The sequence below is a fragment of the Symphodus melops genome, assembly GCF_947650265.1.
Source record: "Symphodus melops genome assembly, chromosome: 19".
NCBI classification, from domain to species: Eukaryota; Metazoa; Chordata; class Actinopteri; order Labriformes; family Labridae; genus Symphodus; species Symphodus melops.
In genome coordinates this window covers 5344023-5364014 of record NC_136709.1, presented here as the reverse complement: position 1 = coordinate 5364014, position 19992 = coordinate 5344023, and the positions used below count along the sequence as shown (strand labels likewise).

At 42.0% G+C, this 19992-nt stretch overlaps 1 protein-coding gene and 1 long non-coding RNA gene across 2 annotated transcripts; one reads left to right on the top strand and one right to left on the bottom strand.

The window, feature by feature from the left end:
- Positions 1 to 1930: 1930 nt before the first annotated feature.
- LOC306840811 lies at positions 1931 to 7268 on the bottom strand. Its single transcript, XR_013781372.1, has 2 exons — positions 3383 to 7268; positions 1931 to 3340 (listed from the first exon to the last, which is right to left on the bottom strand). It is a non-coding gene; the product is annotated as an uncharacterized lncRNA (long non-coding RNA).
- Positions 7269 to 11740: 4472 nt separating this feature from the next.
- On the top strand, positions 11741 to 19084 carry pnn (pinin, desmosome associated protein). Its single transcript, XM_079368980.1, has 9 exons — positions 11741 to 11902; positions 12306 to 12383; positions 13697 to 13768; positions 14196 to 14271; positions 14776 to 14870; positions 14984 to 15059; positions 15472 to 15627; positions 16996 to 17134; positions 17223 to 19084. The coding sequence occupies exons 1-9, from the start codon at positions 11790 to 11792 to the stop codon at positions 18452 to 18454; spliced, it is 2037 nt and encodes a 678-aa protein (XP_079225106.1). The 5' UTR covers positions 11741 to 11789; the 3' UTR covers positions 18455 to 19084.
- The last annotated feature ends 908 nt before the right edge of the window (positions 19085 to 19992 follow it).

Genomic DNA, 19992 nt, shown 5'->3' with positions numbered 1-19992 from the left:
CCTATGCATTAAAAAGTCAAGTCATCAAGTTAAAAAAAAAAGAAAGCAAAGGACAGGGTGTGAACTCATAACATGAGAGGCTCCGACGTGAAAAAAATGTTTGCTTTATTTTGAGAGAAAATCCATTTCGGTTTCATGATTCTACATTTAACTGTGTGTGAAAGAATTCTCTGAATAGTTCCAAGTTGACTGAGAGACCAGTCTTGAGCCGAAGCAGTTCTCTCAGTTGTGATGACAGGAACCATTTTCTCAGTTTTTGAGGGAGTAAATATTTCATGATGAAGAACAGGGAGGGGGGGGGGTGAACTGAATGTAACTCGACCTCTGGTTTTCTCATTCAGCTTGCTGGTCAGTTTGTTTTTTGTCGATTATTGAAGGCTAACTGCACAGCTATGTTTGCCACCGAAATTTGAACGACGCATATCTTGCTACAGCAGCAGTCATGGCTGCTGAGTTAAAGGATGTTTGAACATTGTGGGCTTCAATTCCAGCCAAGACCAGTTCTAGTTCTGAGAACTGGCAAAAACAGCACAACAAAGTTTGGGGGGCGTATTTCTGTGTCTCAGGTAGGCTCTGAACATCGCAATGAGCCGGGCAGTGGTTGTGATGATAATGAGTACTCGGTTGTATGAAACAATCGGTTAGCTTAAGTCGTGTTTTTTTTTTTGCTCTTGAGTCACAGTTGCCTTGGAAACGGCCCCTGTTTTAAGGACACAGTGGTTCTTGTTGTTATTGTTTTAAATGGTGTCGTTTGTCTTGCCATCTGATAAACCCTCCAGCCGCCTCGGTCGGGGGGGTCAACAAACCTTTATCATACATTTGTTTTCAAAGATTAAGGTTGAACGTGACTTAAGAATGGCAAAAACCAATCTACTTGTTGCACATGTTTAATATCCAGGAGATGTTGGAGGGGCTGAGAGAAGTCGGGGAAAAAAATCTATGCTGTCGATTTGAGCTTAACCTGCAGGGCCTAATTAATGTCTGAACTGAATGTAGTCCATTATCTGGGGGGAAATGTCTGGCACATCCTAGCTGGCTGTGGAGCTCCTCCTTCTTCTTGACGACGGTGGTGGCCCGGCTCTGATTGATTCAGTTTTTCTTTTCTTTTTTTTTGTCTCATACCAAGAGAACACCTGTAACCCAAACTTTGTCTTTGCCCTTATCAGTGTTGTTCAGGCTCTGTGGAAGTACATTCATGCCATGTTTGGGAGCTAAGCCAGCAATTCCAGCCACACACATTGTGTTCCAGACGAACCTTACTATGAGCATGACCAGGGCCAAGTTTAGCTCTGTCGCTGCAGTGATTCCTCCTCGTTTCCTGCGCTCAGCTGGGATATGATCAAAGTTGCTGTGGGCTGCAGAGCACCTTTATTTTTTTTTTATTCCATATTTAACTCGAGTTTTATTTCCTCAACGGCTTTCATCAGTTATTGTGCATTGCAGTCAGTGGCACTTTCGAGGGCAGGGTAAAGGCATGGCAGACTGTGAAGGTCTGCAGTATCCAAAGTTTACCTGTGATGGGAGGAGAGGTGTGTGTATATGTTAGCACCAGCTCAGAACAAATTGAGTATATTTGTGTGCCTGCGGTTTACCAAGAGTGGGTTCATCTTAATGGTTTGACCATGATAATCTCCTCGTCCTCGGTCCATATCTCAGGATAAATAATAAATGCACTTTTGACACCAGGAGTTTCTTTTTGAGCTGTTTGAACTCTGAAGAGACGGGCTACCGACAGTACACACTGAGAGTTACGTATGTTGGTTTTTAACTTATACCCCCCCCCCCACCACCACCACCACCACCACCACCACGTCTCCTCTTTTAAGAGCTCAGCTTTGCACCGTGAGTCAGTGTCATCTGATACAAAGTGAACATTCACAGCTATTCATACCAGAATGCCTTTTCAAAGCTGAGCAAACACGTTTTAATGTTGTTTTTTTTTTTTTTTTTTTACAATCTCCACTCTCACCACTCGTGTGTGCTTCCTCTACCACTTCCTGTCTTCTCCTCTCCTCTCATGTTATTGGCTCCACACGCTGTTCGAGCGGTCTGCTCAGAGGAAACACAGAGGCTGTGATTTCTCCTGAGCTCAGCTCAGCAAAAGCAGAATCATTTTCACTTTTTATTATGTTCCCCTTTTTTTTTTTTTTAAACTTCAATACAGTTACTCAAGAGCTCCTTCTCTATCTTTGTTTAGGTGTTGTGACAAATAGAATGACGTTATTTTTATTTAGGCAACAAAATGACGAAGAGAACAAGTAAAGACTTGGGCAAATATTTAAGAGACTGGGCAGGAATTGCAGGACCCGTGATCTTCTTGTTTTTTTTTGTTTTTTTTTTAACCTTTTCAGTGAAGATTGTGTGGAAAGAGTTCTGTGTGTCGTTGAGAAGCGATGAGGTAAAGTTCTGCCGGAAAGGCTTTTCTGGCATTTGAAAGTGAAGCTGTGCCGCACTCTGGCATCGCACGCTTCAGCTGAATAAACCGCTCCGGCCCTGATCCCTTTTGTGTCGACGCCATGTTGAGCTTCTGGAGTCTCACTGCTTTTGAAACCTCTCCCCTGCCCGACTCATTAGCTTTGTGTTGGTTGTACCTTGTTGCTGTGATCATTAGCTTAGCTTACTCTTTGAGAAAGGCGGTTTCACAAGCTTCAGTAGCCTCGGATCATGTGTCGGCACGCACACTTGATTTTCTCTTTTGAGAGTGCCTGTGTTTTCTGCGCAAGTTTCATGTTAGCTGTCAAAAATGTATCCTGTAGAAATAGACAAGGTAGCGTGATCGGCAGTGCAGCCACCGTGTGTTTTCTGAATGCTAATGTTTGCGTTTGTGTGCGTCCGATTTTTGAAAGGGGTTGCTCGCTCGTGTTCAGCGGTGTCGTCTTATCACTCCTCCTGCAGCAGGAAACAGGAACAGAAACTGTTCGTTCTCAGGGTACAATCGGAGGGAAAGTTACAATAGCTCAGGCCTCTCGCTCGCTCCTACAGAGTGTAAGGAGTCACTGGATCTGTCCTCCTCCCTCGACGTGTTTTTCTTTTTTAAGCTGCCAAAGACCACAGTGGAACAAACTGAACCCAGACACGAGTCTATCTGAAGTGCCCATGTACACGCACACTGGCAGGAGGCCGGTCCAGTCTTCTTTCCTACTCTACACCTCCTTAACTCGCTCTTTTCCAAACTCTCCTCTCCTCGTTTCTTCCACTCTCTGACCACTTTGGGGTTTTTTTTAGTGTGCGCCCAAACTCTTCCTTTGTTATACTGTGGACCATACTGTGCTGGACCAGGTTAAAACGTCAGCGTACTCGTTCTGTGCTCGACTCGAGCAGAAACGGACGGCGGTTGCACCTTTTTTTTTTTTTTTTTTTTTTTTTTTTTTTTTTGTTCGACCGTTGAAGATTACAAAAAGCGGCTTGTTGTGGAAACGTGTCTCGAGGCGAGGCGCCGTTTGGAAATGTATATCCGCACATTTATAAAGAAAAAGCAGCCGTGTTGCACAGCTTGTAAATCGGGCCGCATCCCTGGTCACGCCATTCGAGCGCAGTACGTCGTGCTGGTTGTAGTGTGACTGAGGCGTACACAGAGAGAGCATTTCTCTCTCTCTCTTTCTTTCATCACCTGTTTCACTGTGAGGAGGGACTGAATGTAGATCTTAGAGGCGAGGAGGACGACGACGACTTTGTTTCAAACGCAGAACACACACACACACACACACACACACACACACACACACACACACACACACACACACACACACACACACACACACACACACACACACACACACACACACACACACACACACACACACACACACACACAGAGAGAGAGAGAGTCAGGTACTGAGTATTCCTACAGAAGCTTCCAGAGGATACTTTGTGACTGACTTTTAGCTTCCCAGTAAGGCCGCTGTGCTCTGTGTGAGATATTGTATTTCCAGGCTAGTCAAGGTCAAGGTCAGATATGATGGGAAGCGTTTAGTCTCAGCCGAACAGAGATCGACTGCTCGAGAATAGAGAACAAGACATTCCACGTGGGGGGTCGCTCAGGCTGTCTGATTTGCAACCAGTTTACTACAAAGTGTCTGCATGAAAATTGGACTCTATATAGATATATACTATATTTTTTTTTTACTTTGAATGAGTCAGTCTGTTGTTGAAGGGAATCGGGGATGCAGCTCGTGTTGACAAGTCACACCACATTACCAGCTGGTCTGAGCAGAGCCGAGGTGTGTCGTACTATTTTTTTTAAAGTGCTAGTTAACAGTGTGCATAAAGGTCGACTCATTCACAAAGCGCTTGCTTTAATATTATTTTAGAATCTCGAGGCCCTTTCGGGGGTGTGTGTGTGTGTGTGTGTGTGTGGGGGGGGGTTGTGTCTGTTACACTAAAATCATGTGAACCGCATCTTTACGCTGACTGTGCTGTATGAAATAAGAGCGTTTGAACTTCGCGGTCAGTCTCGTGTTTTAAAGAGCATCTCAATGCAATGACCGAGAAGTTAGCAGTTACACGCGCACAAACTCACCCCTAAGTCACAGTACATGTTCACTATGGAAACACAGGGGCAACAAGAGTCTCTCCTGGTCTTCTGTATGCAGACAGATGTTACCACACTGTGTCTCCACAGAAAGAGGCGGTGACGAAAAAAGACTAGCAACGCCTTCTTTTTAAATGAGTGGAGCCTCCATGATGACCGCTTTGAAGGCTCGACAGGAGGAAATCTGGTGTCAGGTATTCAGGCGACCATAACCAATAGTAACTGTACATTGATGTGTCTGCTGCCAGTTCACACTTTGGACCTGTCACATGTTCAGAGATAGTTTTCTGCGCTCTTTCATGCATTCATAGAGGAATCGTGGAACGCGGCGGGGCCCCGTCCCTGTTGCCTGATGAACAGAATCCACAGAGCTGGTCTCTAGTGTAGTCCATCTTCAGGTGAAGACTTTAACAGCTTATTGAAGTGTCGTGAGCGCAGAGCCGTAGATAAGCAGGGTTACAAAGAGTGAGCTTTGACACTTCTTTGCAAAATTAACATCGCTAATTCCATTGGCACGGGCTGAATGGGGAGTGTGTGTTATTTTAGTACCAAAGCAGCAGACTGTTTCAGATTTGCATCAGTCTAAACACAGGCTCAGAGTCACGGGGAAAGCGAGTTATATTATCCACTCAGGCTCAGTGTCAAATCAAGAGTATGTGAGTCCAGTATGATAGAGTGAGAGTATGATATCACCTCGCTGAATAGAGTCTGGGAAGTGGTGCGTTTCTGAAGGGATTAACATAAAGAGATCGAGTTTCCTCACCACAAAGAGACATTTCTGACACTTCCTGTTTGTTTTATTTTTGTATCAAAATGCTCAGACAACAGACTACTACCGTAACGTGCAAAACTCCGAATAGGCTGGACTCGTGCAGAAATGTGAAGAATCGGATGTCACATCCTGTTGTATATTATTTCTGTGACTTGGGGGGGGAAATACACTGGAGGTGCAGTACACTGGTATAAAATCTATTTTCTGTGTAGCAGACACGGGTGATGTGTATACGGCTGGGTGTCATCTCAGTGAAAGGGAGGGCTCACTCTCAGAGTCCTTGCGTTTGTTAGCCCCAGTGACAGGAAGTTTAGCTTCTCCAGTTTTTCATCTTCAGCCAGAGCTGACAGCCAGTTTAAGAAGATGCTCACATTATAGCAGTGATACCAGGTTTATTATTGTGCACTTGCCGTATTATATTTCAACAGAAAACAAAACAGCAAAATGGCTCTAATTGCACGACCCAGCCGATCTTTGTCGGGAGCTTTTGGAGGTTGTTGCAGCGCCTGGCTTTATCGAGGACCTGATAGATATTCATGCTCCGTGTCAGCCAGCTATCTTCATTTAGGTCTCATCGACTGTGGCTCTGATGTTCCTGGCTGCGAAACAAAGTCTTTCTTGTCAAAGTCTGGAGAGCTAAACCTCCTAATTAGCCAGGCAGGCAGGCCTGCTGCCCAGTCCAGCTTCACAACTATGCAAGAAGAATGCATATAATCCACTCGTTTTCTTCCTGTGTTTATTTCTTTTTTTTTTTTTTTTCTTTTCCTCACTGTTACGCAGTCGAACTGAAGTCGTAAACTAATAAGAACTTGCAATGACAATACTTGGCCTTATGATGATTTATGTAACCTTTATCATTTCGTTTTAAGATCTTTTGATTCTGGTCAGCCAGCCCAGCGACAGCAGCGGTGACGGCAGGCTCACTCTTGGTCTCTGTGAGACTGGCTAGACGGCCCCTAGTTTTATCGTGGTACGAATGTTGTGCATTTGTTTAAAATCAGGACAGTTTGCAATAACAGCAGTCTTACTAGTGGCCACAAGGGGGCACAAGCAGTGCTGACAGCGCCCGGCTGCGTCTTTAGAAGTCCATAGAGGAAGAAATATAAACTATATAGATATATAAACTCTCACATCGTGCATATTTGTATAGGTATCAACAATGCATTACCGTGGTAAACTCTTATGCAACACATGTCCGGGTTCAATTTATGAACATGAAGTATATTATAAAATCACAGACTTTGTAAATCAGAAGCTACATTGTTGTGTTTTCTGCGAAAAAATGGTTTTACCATCCTTACTGTTGAATATTCTGAGCGTTACGTTCCTGTGTGATTGTGTTTGTTAAAGTGAGCACATAGCAGCGGGTTCAACTTTCTTCCTGTCAGCAGGGAGCCAGATGGAACCAGAAACACGGCCGGACCAGTGTTCAGGTGACAGGGAGCGGATTTTATATTGAGCACATTTCATTGGCTTCTTGAAAAAAGTTTTTTTTTCGTTTGTTTTTTTTACAAATCTAGATCACTAACTCAACTAAATTCTTTCTGCTGTGTCTGAACAAATACACATGGTTTCAGAAACATCTGTTGTAGGATTTTGGCTTTAACCAGTAATAAAGCTCCTACTCTAAAATACCCCCCTATTGACCATCGATTGAGCTTTGGTTTTAAAAATGTGACTGAAATCGTATCGAACCCTCTTGAAAACCTCACCAGCTGTGTTTTTGGTTCAGCCTGCAGGAAAAGAGTCCTCCCCCAGCGGAGAGGACGCATTTTGTGGTCGAGAACGGTGTTGATCCATGGTTCTGTTGATGATGAGAAAAGGGAGGCGACATTGCAAACCTCCATGTACAACCTTTTAATTGACAGATGGCGTACACTTTAAGGATCAACCTGCCGAATGTTGATTTGAATTAATGTTGAATGAATGCTTCTCTTCTTTTAGTCAGTGAATAAAAGCATTAAAATGTTGTTTGTTTCTGTTGTCTTTATTATGGCTTGACCACTTGGGTTTTTAAAGGGTATTCTAACAAAACAGTTTTCCCCCCATTTACAAATGGGGGAAAAACTACCATCCCCAATCGACATAACCAAAAAAACAAAACAAAAAAGATTCTGTAGGAGGTAACACAAACACTGCTAAGTGAAGTTCAGTGACATTAAATACAAAGGATGACAACTAGCAGGCAGAAAGCGAGACCTCCCCGCCCCTCCTGCAGTCCATGTGCATGAGTGTAGCCATGTCTCAGACACTGAAGCGTTTAGCTAGCTCTGCGTCATTCTTGAAATTTTTCTGTGTTCTAACCTCTCTCCATTTTTCAAAAGTATTTCCAAATTGTATCCTAGTTTTACCTTGTTTTCAGTCGTGGAGATCATGAGAAAATTGCCACTGCATTTTTTAGGTCGGCCAGAATCCGTTACATCTGAACCAGTTTGCTGCAACACCTGTGATGGGTTGAATAATATAAATGTCCCTAAAGCTGAATCTATCAACAGACTGGATAATATTAACGCAGCATATCACGGCCGTGGTTCTAATCTAACGGACAACACTGAGACTCTGTGCAGGCTGAAAGATAGACAATTTAATGTTTAGTGTGGAGCCATTATATACAGTACAACAGATGTCATAAATTCCTTCCCACTTTGGATATTTCTATACATGGTCTGAAGAATCACATCACCTTTACCCTTTCAATGTCAAACCTCTATTTGAAGAACAATTCCTCATTCTACTGTCAACTGAGGCCATACATTTATACTTTTGGAATACCTCTAATGACATGCTGGTCATAGCTTCTCAGAATAGATCGTAGTCTGCTAACAGCAAAGTCACCTCTTCAAAGTGTAAACAAACTGAACGTATTCACAGAAATTCGTACTATCAACCTGTTGGTTTGACATTTCCTTTGCAAACAGGAGTGGGGTGCAAAACAGCTGTGTTGGTGTGCAGTACGATGGTCTACTTCTTTAGTGAAAACAAACCCAAACCATACATACATCATACATACATACTGCATTGGAAACAGAATGTTTCCTTAATGTCTGATGATATTGTAAGGTCATTTGATGATTCAATTTAATAGATATCTGACATATTTGTCCTTTAACGTAACCTAGATTTTTAAAGATAACTGGGAGTTTGGAGGCCTTTTGTGTTTCTTAACTTAGGTAGCTATTCAAATACGTTAAAACCAGTCTCTCGTTTAAAACGGTATTCCTCATCTGCATGAAAGTCTTTTGATCTGACTGGCAGGGAAGGATAGACAGGATGCTTCATGACATGGCTGGGGAAAGGAGGACTCGTATGTCAGCCGTATTTGACGCACTGCCGTAGCGTAATTGGTCTTCAAATGCGACATCTCAAGGATTCAGCGTCTAAATTGGGACGTGGTCTTTTGAGATGACGAGCTTTTGTAAGCAGTCAGGAGTGATCACTTGAGGAACTGCAGTTTTTGCTGTTTCTGTTTCTGCTTCAGTTTTAGCACCAGATGTTGATGCGTGATATCCACCCATGGGAGAACCAAACCCAAACTGCAGCTTGACCTTCAACAAAGGTGTAACTCTAACCAATAAGATAAATCATATCATGTCGCCAGATGAGACATCAAACAGTACTAGCTGGCGTGCAATGTCGTTCTTATTGGGCTTTTGAATGCACACAATGATTTTTAGATGGATTATTTGATTAACACAATTAAGCCTGTGAGCTAGTCCAGGCAGTAAAAGTGAGCTGCACTGATTTCACACCAGACATGCGTCATTATGGTCATTATCCAGATTCAACTGGCATCAGCTCATTCCAATTAGCGGTCTTTGTACGCTGCAAGATTTCCGGTCGGTCCCTCGGTCTACTGTCTCATCGCCAGCTCTGACCTGGCTGCACCAGAACACTCTTACTCAACGTCATCACCCCAGCAACCATTTTTATGCTCAAACAAGGTTTACGTTTACATTTCTGCATGTAAAATGAAACCGTAAGGAGTATTGATATCAGAGCCTAGACGCCAAACACAAACTATGTCCTGCTGCTGCAATAAACTTTAGAAACACAAGCGTGAGTTGTCAGACTGACCTGGCCTTCTTCACATGAACAAACATGGTGTGTTTGTTTAACAGTTTCTGTTTGCACACACGCTCAGTGCTTCTTACAGCTTGTTTACTGCTTTGTTTGGAGCGCAGACAAAGAACTTTTTCACATCTGGATTATGAGACTTTAAGATTATCACGCAATTGTGCTGAAACAATAACAGATATTTTTTTTTATGTGACACAGAGTTACGACAGAGGTGACAAAGAGCACAGTGGAGGAGGTTCAACTTTTTACTCACCGTCAAGCAAAAGAATACCAAAGACTTACTGAGCAGGAATTATAATGGCTAACAGATATCATCAGTGTTGTTACAACTAGAGATGTAATTACAAAATGAGAAAAACTGAGAAAGTAATGATGTCTTTGATATCTAGGAAATTATAATAGATGGTAATGTTATGGGATGGCAAGATTGATTTTCATGGTTTAGGCTTTTGAATGTCCATTTCTTTTGAAAGACCATTTCTTTGAAAAATAATACAAATGATACAACTAACAAAAATATGACTTATTGAAACAGCAGCGGCATAGAACACCGATGTGTACAGGACATTGAAAATTTATCATCATGTTAATTTTATGTTTACCCAGTTGTCACAATTAAATCAGGAAAAGTAATTTACTATGAAGCAAAAGAAAAGAGGTCAATCATTTATTTAGAGGCGTTAAACTTTGAATGGGGTCAACTGAACCCCCAGATAATTTGAGGGTTTTAATATCCATTCATATGTTAATGTATACTGTTCAGTATTGCAGCATAATATAACTAAGCAATAGTCTTTTTCAGAATGTATTTTTCTTTTTCTCTTCATTTATAGTTTCTTTATCTATTGTTTTCTCATTTCTTTCAAATAATAATCTTATTAAAAGTAAAATATGGGTCATTAGGATTTTTTATCAAATGAATACAAAAAAAAGTTTAAGATATTTAGGGTATTACTCGTTTTCTTTAAAGCGGAAAGGATTTTATGAATAATAAGAAGAAACATTTTAAGAATAACTTCATTAATAGAACATGTTTTATGAGCAAATTAAAAAAGTGCTTCAATGTAGAAACAAGGCCAGACAGCAGCGGTTAACAGATAAATAACAAGAAAAACAACAGGCAACAAACAAAGACTGTAAAAACATTGCAACAAAGCCAACAGCTAAGAAAAATTCAGATGAAAAAAGGAGTTTGAAGAAGGGATTTAAAAATGGACACTGCATGAGATGTCCATCTGTGCAGCCTGAACTGCAAAGGTTCGAACACCTTCTGTGAACATTTAGGAGAGAGGAGCCGCTCTGATATGACCCCGCTGGATCTCTGCTCATAGGGAGTTAGCAGATCACACATATGGGGTCATACAAGCCATATGAGTCTCTAAAAACAAGCAATACAATCTATATCAAGCAATATCTACATATGTTCAAAACTTGGCATTAGTGTTTTAAATTAATTGCATTTTTTTTACATTAACACAATATATTGAGTAAATAACACACACTTCATCTGTGCATTTAGTATATAAATGGAGTATGATAAATCATTTATGTTACACAATACACACACGGTGTAAAGTGTAAAATAATTCAGTGGATCATCAATAGCACAGCAAGACAAGAGCAGTGCAACACAGAAGAAAAAACAGGAAATCGACTGTGGTTTGATGGTTAGTTCCACATTTGATATGCAAGAGCTGTGAGAGTAGATCTTAAATCTAAGTCGCATAATTCAGAGCTGGTGTCCTCAGCTCACTGCGGTTTGTGATAAAGAGACAGGCTGCTGACAAGAGAAGATCGACTGCTTGTAGGAGAAACAAAACAGAAAGATAAACATTTTGTTCTCTTCTGCTTAAAATGCAGTCTTCATACAAAAGTACCATGTGTCTCAAAACAGAATGGAGATTTCCTGATTAAGTAATGTATATTATCACAATATGTAGAGTTACGTTAGCATTTAAAAACCAGCAAAATAACCAGCCTCCTTTGATCTTTGATTGGTTGATGCAAACACAATAAATCAACGTATGTTTATGTTGTTTTTATATCTATTCTTATCCTGTTAATACTGGGTTGAAAAGGCCCTGTTGCCTGGTAGTTTTTCTGCAATGCCATCTCATCAAGCTGTCAAAAGTTTTGGTCTTGTTAAACAATATATGAATTCAATGACCTTTTATTCAAATCCAGCGACGTATCTTCAACAATGTTTAAGCATTCAGACATTCAGGAACATTTTTTGAGTAAATATTAAATTAAAGAACATCAAAAATTCCTGTTCAGTAAAACAATCATCCAGCAGAGGGCGCTAAGGAGCTATGTCGTTGGATGTCTTTGCAACTCCAAAAGAAGAGAAGAGGAAAGAAAAAACGTGAAGAAGAAGTAAACACGTGATTCGCGCGCACTGGAGGCAAGATGGCGGTGGTAGTGCGGAGCTTGCAGGACCAGCTGGAAAAAGCCAAGGAAAGCCTGAAAAATGTGGACGATAATATCCGTAAATTAACGGGACGTGATCCTAATGAATCAAGGTAAAAAAAAGCATGAGCGCTTGTTTAGCTGTCTGAACATTTCCACTGAGTTTCTAACGGGGCTAAAGAAGCACAGATACGCGTTAGCATGCGTAGGTTAGCTTAGCAAACACTTCAGCCTCAGAGCCAGATAAATGAACCGAAATCTGTCTATAGCTACATTTAAAACAATGCAATAACAACACAAATTAATAGCTTATAAAAATGAAGACGTACGTATTATTTGCCGTGATTTGGATGATTTAACCTGGTAACTATTCTCTGGCCTGTCACGTTAGGCGTTGTCCCGACATGTCTTTATACTTAAATCTTTCTAACAATAACATTATGAAAATATCATGATGGAAGTGACGGGCCATTGTGGAGACGTTTTGTGTGCTCATCTGTTTTTCCTTGTCTTCAGACCGGGTCAGACCCGTCGGCTCGGCGGCTCCATGGCAGGCCCGGGTGGAGGTCGCGGCAGAGGACTCAACCTGCTCAGGTAGAGCTGCACCTTTACAAACATGCATGTACACACTGATTTACTCGCTTCATCTACACACTGATGTACACACTTCACGTCATGTACACACTGATGTACATTTCATGCACACACTTCATAGATCTGCTTCTAACTGAGTTGAGATTCACATACACGGACTTGAATTTCCCTCGGGATCAATAAAGTATCTATCTATCTATCTGATGACACTTTTATAAAATGAACATGTATTTTATAGATTGAAGGGTGTGTAGATCTGCATTTCATTGATAAAAACTCAGTGTTGTAGCGTTTGGATGAGAGTGGATTTAAAACGCATCGACTCATATTGGAATGTTTGCCTTTAAATCACGATGTAGAAATACATCTCATCGTCAGTTTAAAATGAGACGATCGTAACCTTCATAGAAGTCAAATGTTTTAAAATCTTGATATTCATTAATTTTAGCTGTACTTTTATAATCTATTCACCTTTTAGAGTTTGTAATTTAAGTACTACAGCAGTGACTACTGTTCAGGGTTTTTTCTGAAGCTGTTCAACATCTATAAATCCGTTTTTCTATTCCCCCTTTTTTAATTTGCTGAAGAAAATGACATTGATTTCTTTTAGTTCTTTGTTGCTTGTCTTTACTTCAAGTCAGAGTGTGAATCGACAGTCACCTCATGATTCGTTTATCAAATAATTGTCGACGATGCTTCTCAGTTTTGTGTGGTTCATTTTTCACCCATCAATACAAACAATCAGGTGAATTTAAACAATTTTATTCAAAATCTTTGCAACGAATAAATCCCACAAACTGCTTCACTTTTTTTTCTTTTTCAAACTCCTCCTGATAAGACTGAACAAGAGCATACTCAGAAACAGTGTCTGGGCTGCAACGTCTCTCTCTCCCGTTGTGGATCTCGAATGAACACTGCGCTTGCACTTACGCAGCAGTAACCCTGGAGCTGGACCACTCCATTGGTTTAATAATCGATTTTTGGATTTTCATTGCAAAATCTTTCAACAAAGAACTGCGATGAATCTTCAAATTGATTTTTAATTTTTTTCCCCGACCACTAATTTAAAGGATGAAATATTTCTCATTCCAACCATTTTTTTTTTTTTTTTAGCACATGTTGAAACATTTTTATAGCGTTTAAATGATGTAGAGTTTGGAGGATGAACAAATACCTACAGAAAAAGAGGCGCTAGAGCAAGGGCCTCTACAGTATACTGCATGTTTACTGATGGTGTCGTTGTATAAAGAATCAAATATATAATGTATGTAAAGCATCGTCTAACCTGTGAACAACCTCTTTGTCTTTTCCAGACGTAGTCTCTCAGATATAGGCGGCGGCGGCCCTCCTGCCAAGCAGAGGGACATCGAGGGAGCCCTGCTGAGGTGACATTTCTCTACTGTTTAACTCTTCACACTTTACATGATGGTCTACTGTAGATACTAATATGAAGGTGAGACAGATGTTTAACCATGCTGTGGTTCTTTTATTTCTTGGGAAGTGTTCTCTTTGGTTCACGCCCCAGTGAAGTAAGAACAGCTTTTAAAATAGAAGAGGAAACAGAATAGTTTAATGTTCATTTACTGAAGTGCTCAACTTATTTTGCTCTGCTGGATTCAAAGAGTCAATTATTCTTAATGAAACAGATGAACTATTTGACTTGTGCTGTTTTTTGTTTGAGGTGTTTATTGCTCACTTTTATATCCACATCATGCCACACAGTGATGTAAGGCTTCACTTCCAGCTGTCACAGCAGGAGCTGACTTGTGTGCGTCTGTCACTTGTCTGACCCTTTCATGTCCATGCGTGCAGGCTGGCAGGAGACCAGAGGGCCAGGAGAGACGCACGTCACGACAGCGACGCCGAGGATGACGACGATGTCAAAAAGGTAAGAGCCTGCGGGAGGGGGGGGGGGTTAAACAGCATGTCCAGCTAACGATATCAAGCGTGGGCAGACGTTTGATTAATGAGGCTTCAAATCACTTTTCATCTCCAGAGAAATCAATAAATCAGATGTTTATGTGAAAAAAGAGAATTCAGACTTTTATCATCATTACTATCTACCTGCCAGCACTCACTGTACACAATCAAGCTAAAGCTAGCGAGCTAGCAGCAACATGTAGAATGTGTCTTTGAAGCTCTAACATGGTTTGGTTACTTCAGCAGCCATAGTTTTATTTTTTGATGTTTTAGAGCCTCTGTTTTTGTCCCACTGTTCTTGTTTCTGTTGTTTTGTCTCAGGCATGTGTACGTTATTTTACTCTTTCAACCTGCCATCAATTTGTGTCCTTGATCTTTCAGAAATGACCTACGTCGAGAAGTTCCTTGTTTTGTTTCATTAAAATAAATGTCTCTTACAAATGGTTTCCTCTCCTTTGTTTTGTCATCACAGCCGGCGTTGCAGTCGTCAGTAGTTGCTACCTCCAAAGAGAGAACACGCCGAGACCTCATTCAAGATCAAACCATGGACGAGAAGGGCAAACAGAGGTGAGCCAACATGACCTTCAGTCTTTATATTGAGCTCATCGTTTTGGATCAGTTTGTCTTTTTACACCGACAAATTCTTGATCGTAATGTCTTCTTTGTGTTTTCTCGTTCAGGAATCGGCGCATGTTCGGCCTGCTGATGGGCACCTTACAGAAATTCAAACAGGAGTCCAACGTGTCTACAGATAAGGTGAGGAATATCTGTCCTGAGTGTCTGTCAGGGGAGGAGGGCAGCAAGAGAAAGTTAAACAATAAAAAGAGATGAATCGTGTTTGCCAAAGTCATTCAGCAAAGGTAACGACTGGCCCTGGAATTCCTGAATCTGATTCTGTATTTTACAACGTTCCTCCATGTTTTTATTCTGCTTCATCACTGAAACCAAATGAAGCTTCTGCCTCTCTGGGGGGATTTGGCCTTTTGTTAGACAGGCAGGAAGTGTGGGAGATGACATGCGGCGATAACCGAAAGAACCAGATCACATGGAGAACGTTTATCTAAAGCAGCGACCTTAAAACTAATGAACTAGTGTCCGTGTATTACTGATGTTTTCAGCCGTGCGCACACATTACTCATCTGTCTCCGCTCTCTGCTTTTCCCCACAGCTAAAGAGACGCACAGAGATTGAGCAGAAGCTCGAGGTTCAGGCTGAAACGGAGAGAAAGAAGGTGGAGACTGAAAAGAAGGAGCTGTTTGAAGAGCGGAGAGCCAAACAGACTGAGCTGAGACTGTTGGAACAGAAAGTGGAATTAGCTCAGCTGGTAAGAAAACGCTTCTCAACACTGTCGATTTATTCCACATGTAGAGGATTCCTTTTTTAGACTCCATTCAGTGAAAGTGAAAAGGGGGCCGCCTGGGTTTATTACTTAAACAGCACAGGTCACTTTATTCTTCAGTATTCATCTTTGTCTATACAGAGCTAGTTCATATTTAGACTGTTTTTCTATTATCTGCTATGCACCACTATCACTTTATTCTTTAGTATCTGCATATAGCAATAAGATAATCCTTTATTCATCTTGCGAGCGGAGAAATTTACAGTGTTACAGCAGGATAGCAGTGTAAAAAATTAAAATGGATAAAAATATAAGTGTAGAAAAAAACATGCATCAAAAACAATAATCAAGAGCTAGTATAAAAATATGCATCAGAAAAGGAACAGCTGATATGCCAGTAACCTAACGATGTAAGTCTGTATGAACACTAGTATGCACACAGTGCATGTAAGGATGGAATGTTATTGCACAAATTGTCCCATAAATAAATATTGCAATGCAATCACATTTAAGAATAAAAATACAGATAAGATCAGGTGACATCTTCTAACATTATTATTGCACAAGAAGTAGGAGTAAATAGTCCAGTTTGGTGTGTTTTATGATCTTTATACTTGTATATTATATTTATACTCACTTACTGCACTATAGTTCTGTTACGTCTGTTCATTACATAAAGACATCATGTCTGATAACATCTTAGTCCGATCACTGTCCACTTATATCTTCTCTGGCACCACAGCTCTGTTTATATCTGTTTCAACAGTCTACTGCATGTCTGCTTTCATCTGATTACATGCATGTCCTTCCACATCTCCCTCCGTCGCTGTCCTCTGAATCCAACTCTGTGACCTGTGTTTTTCCTCTCTGCTGTTCTTCGTATCTAACTCTGTGATTGGATTCTAACTTTATACTAACACCATGACACTTATTCTTCTTTGACACTCTATTCGTTGTTGGTTAAATGTTTTAGTATAGTTGCACTGTCGTTATTTGCTGCTCTGTGTGCCCTTTATTTGCTTCTCCGGGGACAAATCAAGTTTTTTGAATTGAATTGAGCATCACAGTGTTTAAAAACAATGAACAGGGAAACTGCAGCAGAACTAACCAACTGCATTCACACTCGGGCCCACCAGAACATTTAAAGGACTTGGTCCTTGGTCCTAACTGTTACATAAAGATAATGAAACTAAAATCTGTGTTGACTTTCATGTTCAGTGTGTTTTGGTTGAATCCTGTATCAAACGTTAATTTAAGGAGAGGTGCCGTTGCAAAAAGTGATTGTGGGTAAAAAAAAATTTTTAGTGTTTGTGATATTTTATTTCTTGTAACCCTCTCCTTTGTCCGTGACAGCAAGAGGAGTGGACCGGCCACAATAACCATCTGGTGAAGTACATTCGTACGAAATCTAAGCCTCATATCTTCTATCTGCCTGGAAAAATGTGCTCCGCCACGCAGAAACTCCTCGATGACTCCACCAAGAAACTTAACGGTCAGTCGGATTTCTTTTAAATCTGCCAGTGAAAACAGCTTTCGTGTGGTCACTCTGTAACCTCTGTGCTCGCGTTGTGTGTGCACAGCTGTGTTCGAGGAGAGGCGGGAGGCTTTTGCTGAACACCTCAGCAAGATGGAATCCCGCCCCCGGCGACAGCCTAACCGCGACCAGGACAACAACAGCGCTGCAGCGACAGGGATGGACCAGCCGGCGGAGGGTAAGAAAGCAGGTCAGGTAGTCAAGGTCACAGGTAACAAGGGGTTAGCAGAGATGGAGGAGGAGGAGGAGGAAGATGATGAGGACGAGGTGAGGGGAAAGGAGGGAGATAGGAAGGTGGTAGACAAGGAAGAGGAGAGAAAGGAGGGGGGACAGGAGGCGTTGAAGGAGGAGGAGGGGATGGAGGTGAGTGAGGAGGGGAAAGAGCAGAAAAAGGAGGGAGAAGAGAGGGTCAAAGACAGCGAGGAAATGGGGGAGACAGTAGAGAAGGAGGCAAGTCCACAGTCAGAGGAGATGGAGGTGGAGGGCGGGGCAGTGCAGGAGAGCCAGACTAACGGAGTGGGGGGAGGAACAGACAGCAAGGAGGAAGTCAAAGACCGTGAGAATGAAAAGGCGGAGAAAACGCCGTCCTCTGACGCCACCGTAACCAGCAAAGAAGCCCCAGACGAGAGTGAGCCGCAGAGCAGCCCTCTCAAAGAGGAACCAGCCGCTCAGTCCTCTGAGGCTCAGGAGCCCGAGGGCGCCCCCGCCTCTCAGAGCGCTCCCTCAGCGCCTGTGCAGGACTCCTTCAACCCCGGCCTCAAAGCTCAGGATTCCACAGTGGAAACCCAGGCTGTGGAAGAGAAAACGGGCGAAGAAGCGCCCCAAAAACCGCCCGACACCCAGGAGGCCCCGAGCGTCACCCCTGCGCCCGCTAAGGAGGGAGCGGGCGCTCGGAGAGGCAGGAAGAAGGAGAAGGTGGCGAAGAAGGGCCGCGGGCACAGCAACAGCTCCTCCTCGTCCTCCTCCGGGTCATCCTCCAGCGGGAGCTCCTCCTCCTCGTCCGGATCGAGCCGCTCTTCCTCGTCCTCCTCCTCCTCGTCCTCCTCCTCCAGCAGCCGCAGCCGAGACGGCGGTAAGCGCAAGAGGAGGCCGTCGGAGAGGTCTAGGAAGAAGGGGGAAGAGAAGAGTCGCCGCAAGAGAGGAGGTAGTAGCGGTGGAGGGAGGGACTCGAAGGAATCGAAGGAGAGGAGGAAGAGGAGAAGCGAGGAAGGGAGGAGCAGGTCTTCCCGGGGAGATAGGGAGCACAAAGATAGAGAAAGGAAGGACAAGAGACGCTAACCGACAAATACATGATAACCTAGGAGGGGGGAACAAGGCTAAACCTAATGATGGCTTTTTAAACTAGTGTTGCCCTTTGGCGCGACGAATAAAAAGGAGCGTTGGGGTAGAACATGGAAGGATTTCATTTTGTTTTTTTTAAGTTTAGGGATTAGTAAGTCAAAAGCCCAATCTAAATTAACTAAGTGCTTGACCTTTACTTGGCGAAGGAAATGTCAACTTTTAAATCTTTAAGTCAAAGTTCTGCATCTGATCTGAGCAAATCCTTTTTACTGACTGTAACTGAACGCCTCACCGACAAGTTTGAGACTTAATTTGAGTCCTCGTTTTAACTAAAATAATCATTTATCTTGGCCTGCTGTTTTTTTTTTAAGTCTTTGTGGCATTACAAAGAGACGATGCTGTTGAATGTTTGATCAGACGTCGGCTGCTGTTTTCATTGCAGCCCTCCACATACAGTAGTTTTCAAGTTGATGTGACAATGCTGTTAAGTCTCATTTATATCCTCTATTTGGTCACTGTCAAGGCTTTCTCTTCATTACGTGGGTACATGTGTGATTGTGTCTGATTTCTTTTTTTTTGTACTGACTGATTATCTGCTTCCTATTAAAGGTGAGGTCTACGTTAAAATGTGTGGTGGCTTCTTTCTTGGCATTTCATGATCTACTCGTATGATAATTGATTCTCTGTAAAATTCCCAAATTAAGCAATATAAGCCTCCATTTATTTAGTCTAAGGTTGTTTCTTCACACCCTTTTTATCCGACCAAATTACATCCAAAGAGTCCATCCATTAACTAAATCAAAACAAGGGAAATTGGAGATCTTCTCTTAAACCTCTCGGGATACACCTGCGTTTCAGAAGATGTGGCCGCAAAGACTGGTATGTTAACTTTATTAATCTTTATTTCATTATTAATCACTGGATGCCTTTTTGTAACAAACCTGTACTGTTGGTCTTAACAGAGGAGTCGGTCAGTAAAAGGTGGGGAAAATTGTGTAATGTAAAAAAAAAATGTTTAACTTCCCCTGAAAGCTGTAGGGTGTTGGACTAATCAGCCTAAACCCTGCTGAAGTTCGCTCTTTATATCAGTAGAATGCCAAATGAAGAAGGAGGAAACTCAGCGAGTCTATACACTGGAGTAGATCTTGAAATGTGCACTCCTTTAAAAATAGACAATTCTGGATTCATAAATCCAGAATCGTTTTGGATTGAAAATCCCTGGTCAGTAATCTGCTTTGGGAACTATCTAGAAATGACTGATCTGTTCCAACCAGCTGATCACTGGAGACGTGGCTGCTTGTTCCTGACACTGTAGTTTGAATTGGAACAGTCTAATGATCATGCCATGCTGATGGAGAAGTTTTTGTGTAGAAACCGTAAACCTTCTACAATAGCTCAGGATTTTGTTTCCGTCAGTCTATGAAATAAACCTGCCTTTATTTAGGACAGGCTTCAATACAAGATGGGCTTTTCATTATTTTCAAACTAAAGTCTTGCACGGCAGAGATGGCAAAGACAATGTATCTGACATTGAC

Excerpts from the sequence above, each read along its gene's own strand:
- pnn (XM_079368980.1), top strand. The coding sequence starts at position 11,790 with ATGGCGGTGGTAGTGCGGAGCTTGCAGGACCAGCTGGAAAAAGCCAAG. Across the intron at positions 15,060-15,471 it reads CCAACGTGTCTACAGATAAG|CTAAAGAGACGCACAGAGAT; the intron begins GTGAGGAATATC and ends TTTTCCCCACAG. Across the intron at positions 15,628-16,995 it reads AAGTGGAATTAGCTCAGCTG|CAAGAGGAGTGGACCGGCCA; the intron begins GTAAGAAAACGC and ends TGTCCGTGACAG.